The 12,935-nt window shown below is 36.6% G+C and overlaps 1 protein-coding gene and 1 pseudogene across 1 annotated transcript; both read right to left on the bottom strand.

Annotated features, from left to right (window-relative positions):
* Positions 1–893: 893 nt before the first annotated feature.
* Positions 894–2,888, bottom strand: LOC136339667 (piggyBac transposable element-derived protein 4-like; annotated as a pseudogene).
* A 310-nt stretch (positions 2,889–3,198) lies between these two features.
* LOC136339640 (uncharacterized) lies at positions 3,199–6,050 on the bottom strand. Its single transcript, XM_066283053.1, has 2 exons — positions 6,034–6,050; positions 3,199–5,967 (listed from the first exon to the last, which is right to left on the bottom strand). The coding sequence occupies exons 1-2, from the start codon at positions 6,048–6,050 to the stop codon at positions 5,016–5,018; spliced, it is 969 nt and encodes a 322-aa protein (XP_066139150.1). The 3' UTR covers positions 3,199–5,015.
* Positions 6,051–12,935: the final 6,885 nt, after the last annotated feature.

The raw sequence follows: 12,935 nt of genomic DNA, 5'->3' as shown, positions 1-12,935 counted from the left end.
ACATGTTAGCAAAGTCAGAGTGGAAATTATAAAACGAACCAAACACTTTCGATCATTGCCTTACAAAGACAATGGAATTAGTACAAGGACGGCTACAAGAATATATAAAGCAATATTTAGACCAATACTTGACTACAGACATATAATCTTGACAAACTCCACTGAAAAAACTAAACAACACATACAAAGAACAGAACAAATCGCACAAAGACTAATTACTAAAATAAGACATCCCAATAACCCTCTCCATAATCCCCCTAACCAATTACTGTACCAACGCACAAACATGACCCGAATTATTGACAGACTACTAAACATTCAAACAAAATGGAAAAACAACCCCAACAATAGAACAATATTAACCCTCTGGCGGGCGCGCCTTTTGGACTCTCAAGAACGGGCGTGCCGCGGCAATTACACCGCACTTTAAATTACGGTACTAAAATGATTGTGGCATCTTTTTGAAAGATTATTATGAAACAACATACAATTATTTAAGGTTTTATTAATACAATTATGTAATACAAAACATTGAAACGAATAACAAAATAAAAATATTAATTAATCAACAACTTCCATTAAGTCTATGCAATTAACACATGTTATAGTGACACTGCTATGCCTCTTGCACACATTTTTTCCACATTTTTGGCAAAGCGACTTTGTACGAATATTTTTATGCTTTCCACACATGTAGCAAATACCAGAGCGTACAACTTCAGTCGGTAAAACAGTTTTGTATTTTTCTAAAAAGTACTGTATGTCTTTCGGTAGGCTTGGAATCATGGCTCTTTCCTTTAGAAAATCCTCCATGAGATTGAATGCCAAATTTTTTAAAAATGTTCGTCTTCGGTCTCGATTCTTTTTATTACAAAATTTAAAAACAATCATCGAATTAATTCCAGCTATATCGAGATGTCTGTAAAATAAGGCAAGAGGCCATCTTCTGGTGATTCTAGATGTAGTATAAGCTGAACACATTTGATCCACCGTGTCAACGCCTCCTTTTGTTGCATTATAATCTAAATTTACCAACGACTTTTCTCCGATTAATTCCATGGTATGGTGCATTGTAGACAGAAATATTACTGCTTTGTTTCTTTTCCGAATTGTTGAGGCCAACATATAGTCATATTGCAATCCAAATATTGTGGATCTCACCTCACGATGTTTGCCAAATAGAAACTCGGGAGGGATTTCTTTCTTGTTCTTTTTCATTGTCCCAAGTAAGGTGAGATTTTTCTTCAAAAGATATTCCGCTAGCAGATAACTCGTGTAATAGTTGTCAGTAGTGATGTTTCTACAGGAATTTTCAATTGGAACTACTAATCGTTTGACTATATCATCAGGTTTGTTGGATTTAATATGTGGTCCTGGATGTTGTTTTCCGCAGTAAATTTTAAAATTATAAGTATAAAATGTTTTTGCGTCACGTAAAGCGTAAATTTTGAATCCATACTTTGCTGGTTTGTTCGGGATATATTGAACGAAACCGCATCTGCCTCTAAATGGGTGCAGCATCTCGTCAATTGTAACAAACTCACTGACATTGAAATTAGCAATGCAATTCTTGACAAACTTTTCATGAAAGTTGCGTATTGGCGCAAGTTTATCATTTTTTTTTTCGCTCGTCACGAGTCAAAATGTTGTCCATTCGGAGAGCACGAAGCAAAAAGAGAAACCGCTTGTAGCTAAACAAGGCACGTAAAAGAATTATCCCTGTCCCATCTGTTCAGGACTATCTATCGTACATTTGGTATTATTGTTTTTATGTTCTCTGTCACCTTAAGCGGTGGTTGCACTGTTGGTGATACCAGCAAGTTGATTGGTGGGGAGGCTGTTCATTTAAAAAAGAAGGGCATGGTGTGTGTGTGTCAATGTCAAAAAAAATTATTTTTTCATATATCATTAATAAATGTTGGATAAGCAATTCATTCTTTTTCTTTATATAACTTGGTGCCAAGACACCTAGCGAATCTGTTTAAGCGAGTGGTTACGTCACTACAGAACATTGGTCGACGCGTCACGACACCATCAGTGTTCCATAGTTCACAGCAATTTGTATGGTGTCCTTTTTTGATTCCTATTAGAAATAATGCACCTAACAGCGCTCTTAATTCTGTTTTACTAATATCTCTGCAATCTCTGTCCCTGCTATAACGAACGTCATTTCTCTTTTTCTGAATATATATGTTTGTATTTACTACTAATTCATCTATCATCTCATCGGTGAAAAACAAGTTGAATGCATCAATTTCCCGTTTGATGTGACCGATAAAGCGTTTTGGGCCCGGAGCTGTTCTAATAATGTTTTTGGCACTTACTTTACCAGTTGACAATGGCTGATTCATCCACAATGTCTCTTCATCTTTCCCTATATAAAAGTGATATTCTTCGCTACTTGGAACATTTTTGTGAAATGAAGGAACCCCAGTTATATCGACAAGAGACTGCTCGGAATTGCTATCATGAATATCCTCTGAAATAATTTCGTCCTCTGTTTCAGATTCACTGTGTTCAGTTACTGATTCATCTGGTAACTCTTCTACAACTTCTTGCATGGCAATTTCTAGCTCTTCAGGTGACAAAGCTTTGTGACTCCTAAATCCCATATTTTATATAAATATTATAAATATATCATGGCAAAACAGGTGGAACTCAACATATGTATTTATCAAATAAATTAATAAAAATCTGTACTATAAAATTAAATTCCGATTATAAGAAATTAAAACTTACATTATCGGGCGCAGTGCGGTATTTGCACAGCAACTTGATACACGTATACTTAATGCTTTCTAACTTCTAATACGGGACATCCCAAAAAACGTGCAGAACGAAATTAGTTGCTAAAATGCATGCCGGTGGAATACCTGGACGCTCGGGGATCTACCGACAATATTAATGATGTAATAAGTTTCGCATATCGATTTGCGGCACATTGCCGCGGGCGCGCCCGCCGGAGGGTTAAACCCACTCTGCTTGACGAGACGAACCAGACAATCCCAATTATTCTTCCCTGCCAATTCCCTGCAAAAGCACTATAGAATATAGGTTTTTTTTTTGTCTTTCTACTGTTGTTGAAGTTACTGTATATACCTAGAATGAATTTATAAAATCACGTGCAGAAAGACCCAGTGGTCGCTAGCCTTTTTCTTGGAAAATAAAGATGTGTTATATATATATATATATACAGGGTGGTCATTTAGTGCGGTCTCGGAAAATTACGGCTAAACAATTTAATATTTTGAATTTCTTTTTTTTGCGTTATATAGAACTCGATTATGGGTACATTCTAAAATTGTTTTCGTTTTATACAGGGTGTTCTAAATAAGTGAAAAATATCAAAGTTATGTTTTTTTAAATAGGACGCCCCATATATTAATATCGTTTTAGATTTCTTGAGAAAAATAAATGTAAGTTTCATTAAGGTTTACTTGTCCTAAATCTTAAGGATTTCGAAATAATTAAGTTTTTTTAAAAAAATCATGCAATTTTAAAAACTTTGTTTTGAAGGAAGTTTAAACTGGAGTAAATCGAAATTCATACCAAACCTTAGATATGAGACGTATTTTATGCCAGAATTATTAAAATTGAAATATCTCATACAGTGCGTCCAAAAAATAACATAAAAATTGCATTCTTTTTGAAAGGAAATAACTTGCTTAATTTAAATAGAACACCCCATATTTTATTACTCGAAATAAGAGATAAACATATGACTAATCAAAAATTGTTACACTTTCCTATACCTAAATGTACAGGTTTTCTTCGAAAAATAAGATTTAAGAAAAGGTAGCAAATTTTATTACTTTTTATATCAGTTGCTATGGTTACCTCCAAAATGGCAACATATTTACAATTTCCTTTATCTAAATCGATGTCAAAACTTGATTAATGATTATTTTTATTTACAGGTATGCATTTTAACTTTAATTATAGCTTTGCTACATTTTTTTCAAATTTTAGTATAACATTAAAATGAATTTTCCTATGAGCGAAATGGTAGATATGATTTATACTTTGGGTAGAGCAGAGGAAAATCCTTTGCTTGCCTCAAGGCTCTATGCTGAACGATTTCCTGATCGACGACACCCAACTCAAAAATCATTTTTGAAATTATATCAAAGATTCAATGAAACTGGCTCTCTCGCCTATAAAAGAAATGAACGAAACAAAACCGTAAATAATGAAGAAAATAACTTTCAAGTTCTCGCACATGTGATTGAAGACCCCAACGCCAGCCAAAGAAAAATTAGCAAGAAATTTGGAATATCCAAAACATCAGTTCACAATATTTTGAAAAAAAATCAATTTCATCCTTATCACTACCAATTGCATCAAGAACTCGATGCAAGAGATTTTGCAAAACGCAGAGAATTTGCTGAATGGGGTGTAAACAAATACAATGAAAATAACAATTTTTTCAAAACGGTTTTGTTCACCGATGAGGCTACATTTCACAAAAATGGTATTATCAATCGTCACAATTTTCATTACTATGATAATGTAAATCCTCATCTAATAAGATCATTAGACAATCAGCATCGTTGGTCCCTCAATGTATGGGCGGGAATACTTGGAACACATTTAATTGGACCACATTTTTTCAATGAAAATCTGACGGGAATGGTGTATAGACATTTTTTAGAACATGAAATGCCAGATTTGTTGGAAACCATACCTTTAAACGTTTTTCGTTCCATATGGTTCCAACATGATGGAGCTCCTTCTCATTATAGTGGTATTGTGAGGACTTTCCTAAATCAACAGTATCCAAATAAATGGATTGGTCGAGGAGGAGCTGTATCTTGGCCCCCCAGGTCGCCCGATCTTACCCCACTAGATTTTTTTTTGTGGGGTTATGTCAAAAATATTGTTTATAGTACAACTCCAACAACAAGAGACAATATGAAAATCAGAATCCGCTATGTTTTTGACTCTATTAGAGCAAATAGAGATATTCTGGAAAATGTTTGTCGTGGAAATGTTACTCGACTTCAAGCTTGCATTGATCAGAATGGAGGATATATTGAAAATTGTTTGTAATAAACCTTCATGACTTTTGCTGCCCTATTAATTTTTTGAATGAGATGGTCTCGATCGTGAATTTCTTCATTGTATACCAGTTCCTTCATTCTTCCCCAGATATGATAATCTACTGGGGTCAGATCCGGAGATCTAGCAGGCCATAATATTGGTCCGTTTCGCCCTATCCATCTTTCGGGAAACTGATTATTTAAAAACTCCCTTATTGTTTTCCGATAATGGGCAGGACATCCATCGTTTTGAAATATGATTTCCGTTCTTACATCTAAAGGTATATCGTCCAAAATATCTGGTAAATGATTTCTTAAAAATTCTAGGTAATTTTCGCCATTTAAATTGTCTGGCAAAAAATATGGGCCAATCAAAAGCCTGCCTATTATACCAGCCCATACGTTCACACTAAATTTATGTTGAAACGAAGTTTCTTTTTTCATATGCGGATTTTCTTCAGCCCAATAATGCAAATTATGAAAGTTGGTAACTCCTTCACGGGAAAATTTAGATTCATCCGTCCATAAAATCCTGCGAAGAAATCTTCCATCTTCAATATCCGCATGTAAGATAAATCGACAAAAATGTGTTCTTCGGATTGGATCTCCCTCCTCAAGTCCTTGCACGGGTGTGTAATGAAAAGGGTGCAATTTCTCAGAGTGTAGAACTGACCACACCTTCCACGTAGATACGTTGAGTTGTTCAGCTACTTTCCTAACGCTTGTAGTGGGCTCTGCTTCAAACGTATTAAAAATTTGTACGTCCACCTCAGCGTGATATTTTTGGTTATTCGGTCTAGGATCTTGATGATATAAATTCCCAGTTTCACTCATTCTACGATATGTATTAGCGAATACTTTTACGTTAGGTACTCTTCTTTGAGGAAATCTTTCACGATATAAACGCTGAGCGGCTAGATCTCCGGATCTGACCCCAGTAGATTATCATATCTGGGGAAGAATGAAGGAACTGGTATACAATGAAGAAATTCACGATCGAGACCATCTCATTCAAAAAATTAATAGGGCAGCAAAAGTCATGAAGGTTGAAATGAAGCTAGGAGTAACCACCACAGAGATGCGACGAAGATGCCGATGTTGTATCAGAAATGGTGGATCTCATTTCGAGCATAATAATTAATCTTAAATAAATAGTATAATTAATGTATAAATAATAATTACTAATTAATTTTTATTCATATTGTTAAATCGCCATATCCGCATTTTTAATTTTTTTTTAATTAAATATCTTATGCGACATTAAATCTGAGTCTTTCAATATATCATTCGAAAGAGCATTAGTTCAATAAGTTTTTAGAGATATTTGAACGTCTCTTTCATTTGCACCTTTTCTTGTATTCGCTTACAAAGTCAAGGTTTGATATTTAAGAAATTTCTTTTTCGAACTTTAAAAGGCTACATTATTTTTTTTTTAATATGTAGACTTCATTAGATGTTTGATATCAATAAAATACATATTCAAGTTTATGTGAAAAAAGGTAGAGCCAGATCGAACATTCAGCTAAATTTTTATTTTAACTTATATGGAAGTAAACAGCGAAAATGGTAAAATTTGGAAAAATGACGATATCTCGAAATGCGTAACACTTTGTATAATAGTATATATGGTTCAATACATTCCAAATCATCGCACCTACCACCCCCTTTCGGATATGTATCGGTGAACCAAACACCCTGTATATATATATATATATATATATATATATGTCGGAGATTTATTAGTCCTTAAGTTTAGAAATGTAAAATTCTAGTTAGCAATAAGGTTGAAGAGCAGGCTGACAGGTTTATCGTGGAGATAAAGTACTGTCGAACGAGGTCGCTACCACCAAGGGCGAAATCGTGGGGCCATGTGTGCGAGCCTTCGTGGGAAACAGGGATTAGCAGGTACTTTATCCCTCGAATTTGAAGGACTCGCGAGATCTGGAAAACCAGAAACCGAAAGGGACAGACAGATTAGATTGGCAAGTGACGAGAAGCACTTGTGTGGTAGCGAATTCGTTGGCTGTGCCCCTTTTCTATTCTTGCTATTGAAATAAAACTAACTATATTGCATCATCATGGAAAACCTTCCTGTTGATGCTCCGACATCAGAAGTGGGATTCAACCGCGAACAAGGTGATAGTGCTCAGTGGCGTGCTTTGTTCGAAGCCCAAAACAAAAACATGTTAGAGTTGATAAAGGCAGTGCGATTTCCTCAGGCTAGTGTCTCCAACGCGCCAATTGTGTCGTTACCGAAGTTCAACCCAGACAATCCCGACTCGGACGCCGATACTTGGTCTACCACCGTAGAAATGTGCTTTTCGGGAAACCCATTGAAGGGAGGTGAACTAGTTTTGGCACTAAGTAGCGCTTTGGAAGGAAATGCTTCCCAGTGGTTGTCGCAAATATGTTTTCCCGATATTACGTGGGCTCAATTTAAAGAATTATTCATAGAACGGTTTCGAGGTTCTGAAACCCCTGCTGCCACCCTTATCAATCTACTCAACAGTCGCCCAAGGGATAATGAATGTCTCTCGGTTTACACCAGCCGGCTGATCACATCATTGATGTCAAGATGGAAAACAATGGATACAGAAGAAATCGCTGTATCATTGGTCCTGGCTCATGTGGCACAGTTTGACAGTCGGTTACAACGCATGTCTTTCACCACAAAAGTAACAACCAGGCAAGAGCTACACCAAGAGCTGAAAGCATGCTCTTTTAAACGGAAGAATCTCTCCGAACCATCCAAGTTCGAAAACAAAAGAACAAAATATCCTGGTATAAAATGCCATTCTTGCGGTAAACTTGGGCATAAAATTGCAGAGTGTAGGGTGAAGAAAGACAGATTAAAATTATCTTCAAACAGCAAGGGAACGACTGATAGTATGTCGACCACAAGGGGAAAAACGACTTGTTTTAAGTGCGGGGAAGTAGGCCATATTTCTACAGTGTGTCCCAAAAACACTAGTGAAAAGCGAGTTAATGTGTGTAGTGTGATGGAACCCATTGGCAAGCTCGTGCAATCTGGTGAGTCGTATCCATTTTGTTTCGATTCAGGCGCTGAATGTTCTCTGATAAAAGAGATTGTAGCACGAAAATTTTCAGGCAAGAGATATAATAACTTAGTAGTCCTAAAGGGTATAGGTAACGCTAACGTTAATAGTACCTTACAGATACTAAGTTGGGTACAAATAGACGATTTCTTTTTGGAAATATTGTTCCATGTCATTCCTGATGATTGTTTAAAACATGATGTACTGATAGGTCGGGATCTTATTGTTCAAGGCTTTAACATTAGCATTACACAGGACAGTTTAATTATCTCTAGAAGTAAAGTCACAAACATTTTGGAAGTTAAAGAATTAAATATCAGTAATGTTGATACCGAACTGATTGGCGAAGAAAAGTATCAATTATTGGGTGTCCTGGCTAAATTTTCCGAATATTTTATAAATGGGTTTCCGCGTACGCACGTTACTACTGGTTGGCTTGAAATACGTCTCAATGACCCTAACAAAACTGTACGTAAAAAGACGTCCTTATCGACTTAGTGCTGACGAATGAGAAATTGTGAGAATCAAAATTAAAGAACTACAAAAATGTGGCATTGTCCGTCCTAGTTCGTCACCTTTTGCTAGTCCTATGTTACTTGTTAAAAAGAGAAACGGTTCTGATCATCTTTCTGTGGACTATCGTGAACTCAATGCTAACACGGTAGCTGATAAATATCCCTTACCTTTGATTTCAGACCAAATTGCTCGACTTCAAGGTGCAAAATATTTTACTTGTTTAGATATGGCGAGTGGTTTTCAACAAATACCCATCCATCCCGATTCGATAGAACGTACGGCATTTGTAACACCCGATGGTCAATACGAGTTCTTAGTCATGCCGTTTGGGTTAAAAAATGCCCCCTCAGTGTTTCAACGGGCAGTTATGAAAGCATTAGGTGATCTTGCATACTCGTACGTTATCGTTTATATGGACGATATACTGATTGTCGCCCCTACTATTAGCGAATCAATTGAGAGATTGCGAACGGTACTTGAAACCCTTACGAAGGCGGGATTTTCATTTAACGTAGACAAATGTTCTTTCCTCAAGGCCAAAATTGAATATCTTGGATATGAAGTTGAGGGAGGTAAAATTAGTCCTAATCGTCGTAAAGTCCGGGCGTTAGTTAATTTACCCCCTCCCCGTATGGTGACTCAGGTGAGACAATTTATTGGGCTTGCATCTTACTTCAGACAGTTCATCGCTAAGTTCTCATTAATTATGAAACCGCTATATTCTTTAACTTGCAAAAACAATAGTTTTAAATGGGAACCGAGACACGAAGAACTACGGCAGAAGATTGTCTCAATTCTAACGAATAAACCTGTCCTGACAATTTTTTGCCCGGACTACCCCATAGAATTGCACACGGATGCTAGTTCTGACGGATATGGTGCCATTCTATTGCAGAAAATTGACAATAAAAGGAGAGTAGTCGAGTATTATAGTAAGAGAACTTCCCCATGCGAGTCAAGATATCATTCATATGAACTAGAGACTCTAGCCGTCTTCAACTCCATAAAACATTTTCGCCATTATTTATTCAACAATAAATTTGTAGTATATACCGACTGCAACTCCCTAAAAGCATCTCGGACAAAGATTGATTTAACACCAAGGGTACACCGCTGGTGGGCCTATCTACAGTCCTTTGATTTTGACATAGAGTATAGAGAAGGGAAACGTATGGCTCATGTAGATTTTTTTTCTCGAAACCATCCTACTCAACCTTTGTCAATTTTAAAAAGAATCCAAGAAAAGCGCGTAAATATTGCAGAAATTTCCGAAAATTGGCTTCTTTCAGAACAGCAAAGAGACGATGAAGTAAAATCGATTATTTCGAGATTACATAATGATGACATACCTGATCAAATAAGTAAAACATATGTACTAAGGCGTGGCATTCTTTATCGGAAAGTTCAACGGAACGCAAAATCGCGTTGCCTACCTATAGTCCCCCGAGCTTTCAGGTGGTCAGTAATTAATCACATTCATGAGTCGGTAATGCATTTGGGGTGGGAGAAAACTCTTGACAAAGTATACGAACATTATTGGTCCGAAAACATGTCAAAATACGTTAGGAAATTTGTTGAAAATTGTATAACCTGTAAAGAATCAAAACCGTCGTCTGGTAAGATCCAAGCTGAGTTACACCCTATCCCCAAAGTGGCCATACCGTGGCACACGGTACATGTTGATATAACTGGCAAATTAAGTGGGAAAAGCGATTTAAAGGAATATGTAATTGTTTTGATCGACGGCTTTACCAAATATGTTTTACAACACCATACCCTTAATATCGTTACGGGTAGCTGTATCGAACCTTTAAGACGTTTGATATCCTTGTTTGGTGTCCCTACTCGTGTTATAGCTGACCAGGGTAGGTGCTTTGCGAGTAAAGAGTTCCGAAATTTCTGTACTTCAAAGAAAATAAACCTACATCTAGTAGCAACCGGATCTAGCCGTGCGAACGGGCAAGTTGAGAGAGTGATGGGTACACTCAAAAATATGTTTACAGCAGTAGAAACCTCAAATCGATCTTGGCAAGATGCACTAGACGAGGTTCAATTAACCTTAAATTGTACTACCAACCGTATAACTAAGGCTAGTCCTTTGGAATTGTTAATCGGTAAGACAGCAAGACCGATAGGTCTAGTCCCTTATGAAGACAATGAAACCATTGTGGATGTAACCGAACTTCGATCTAGGGCTACCAGTTTTATGCAACAAAATGCACTATATGATAAGGAAAGGTTTGATAGTAATAAATCTGAGGTCGTTAAATTTAAAGTTGGTGATCACGTTCTTCTTCGAAACGAAGAACGGCATCAAACTAAATTAGACCCTAAGTACAAAGGTCCATTCGTTATCACAGATGTTCTTGAAGGTGACAGATATAATTTAAAGTCTTTGTCTAATAATAGAACTTATAAATATTCCCATGAAAGTCTGAGAAAGTTACCGGAGAACAACCTTCTTAGTGATGATGGTAATGTTGAATCAGACGCTACGGATCAGTTTTCTTGAGGATAATTATCACATGTATCGCAATAGTCGCAAGTGCAAACATATGTAGTTTGATCATGGCGCGGCGAAGTTGTGCTAATGTGATATTAGTCCAGAAGGTCATGGTGACCAGAATGTACCTAGCTGTGTGAGCTATGGTGTAGAGTACTGTGGAGTACTGTTGGATATAATGGCGAGAGCCGCAGTGTGTGAGGTCTTGGAGACCGTAAAGTACATAGTTGAATGGGGTATGGTAGAGAGTGCTGTGGAGCACTGCTGCTACATATGCTTGGTAGGACTATGGTACATGGTCGGTACGGTTAGGTACCGTTGAGAATCTGTCAAAATTGGTTTGGCACGATAAGATCAGCGTGGCTGATGAGTAGAGGGATCCTAGTTGTCCTGACGAAGGAAGGGTTGTTTGAAGGTGATTTAAGGCTGATGATGATATATTTAAATAATGACAGTCATAATAGTAAATAAATTCGATTTAACACCTTGAGATAATACTGTGGTGATTAAGGATGGAAACCTTTGTGGTTTACTGTGGGTACCTTTTTCGGTTAGCAGAAATATAACAGTTTTTTTGTTGTTACAGACACACCCGAGGACGTGTGATTTGTCAGGTTGGCCGTGTCGGAGATTTATTAGTCCTTAAGTTTAGAAATGTAAAATTCTAGTTAGCAATAAGGTTGAAGAGCAGGCTGACAGGTTTATCGCGGAGATAAAGTACTGTCGAACGAGGTCGCTACCACCAAGGGCGAAATCGTGGGGCCATGTGTGCGAGCCTTCGTGGGAAACAGGGACTAGCAGGTACTTTATCCCTCGAATTTGAAGGACTCGCGAGATCTGGAAAACCAGAAACCGAAAGGGACAGGCAGATTAGATTGGCAAGTAACGAGAAGCACTTGTGTGGTAGCGAATTCGTTGGCTGTGCCCCTTTTCTATTCTTGCTATTGAAATAAAACTAACTATATTGCATCATCATGGAAAACCTTCCTGTTGATGCTCCGACATATATATATATATATACAGGGTGGGGCACCAAGAGCACCTCAGGGAATTACGTCCTTATTAATAATTTGAGCGAAAATTGTTTTTAGAGGTGTATGTAGGACCTTACAAGGTACATTTTAAAAATATTTTAATTTATACAGGGTGTATATAAAAAAAGATGTATCTCAAACATGTTTTTTTTTATTGGGACACCTTATATTTTATTACATATTTGGAATTATAAGAAGAAAATAGTACAAGTTTGTATAACACATATTGGGTCTAAAACAATCGCTTCTCGAGAAATTTTAGAAAATATAAAAATGCAAGAGATAAGAAAAATTGTTTTTGCTAGGTGAAATGAGTTACTTGGCTATTATTTTTTTACTATTATTTCTTAAGTACAAACTAATCTTCAAAGTAGAATGAATTATTTACTAAACTGATATATAGGGTAAGCAAAAAGGTTGGTCAAATTTTACTCTCTTATAATTTAGTATAACTTTCTTATTTCAAATGGAATATACGGGGTGTCCCACAAGTGTTTCATTATATTTCAGTGGGTAATAGTACATTGAAAAATAATATGACTCCCTATATAAACCATATTCCAATAATGCTTCATTAAGAAGATACAGGGTGTTAAACTTTACTTAAAAAATCTAACTTTTATTGATATATTCAAAACCGTTTGAGATATGTAAGTGAAATTTGGCATGTTTTTAGAGTTAATGTAGACGCATTTATTTATGCAAAAGGGCCATTTTTCGTTTCACCAGTGACGTGCGTACGGACACCTCTCAGCACATTTTTAAAGAAAAACATGGTGCGCCACTG

The sequence above is a fragment of the Euwallacea fornicatus genome, chromosome 6, assembly GCF_040115645.1.
Source record: "Euwallacea fornicatus isolate EFF26 chromosome 6, ASM4011564v1, whole genome shotgun sequence".
Lineage (NCBI taxonomy): Eukaryota > Metazoa > Arthropoda > Insecta > Coleoptera > Curculionidae > Euwallacea > Euwallacea fornicatus.
The sequence above is the reverse complement of the archived record's forward strand: the minus strand, read 5'-3'. Positions and strand labels throughout refer to the sequence as shown.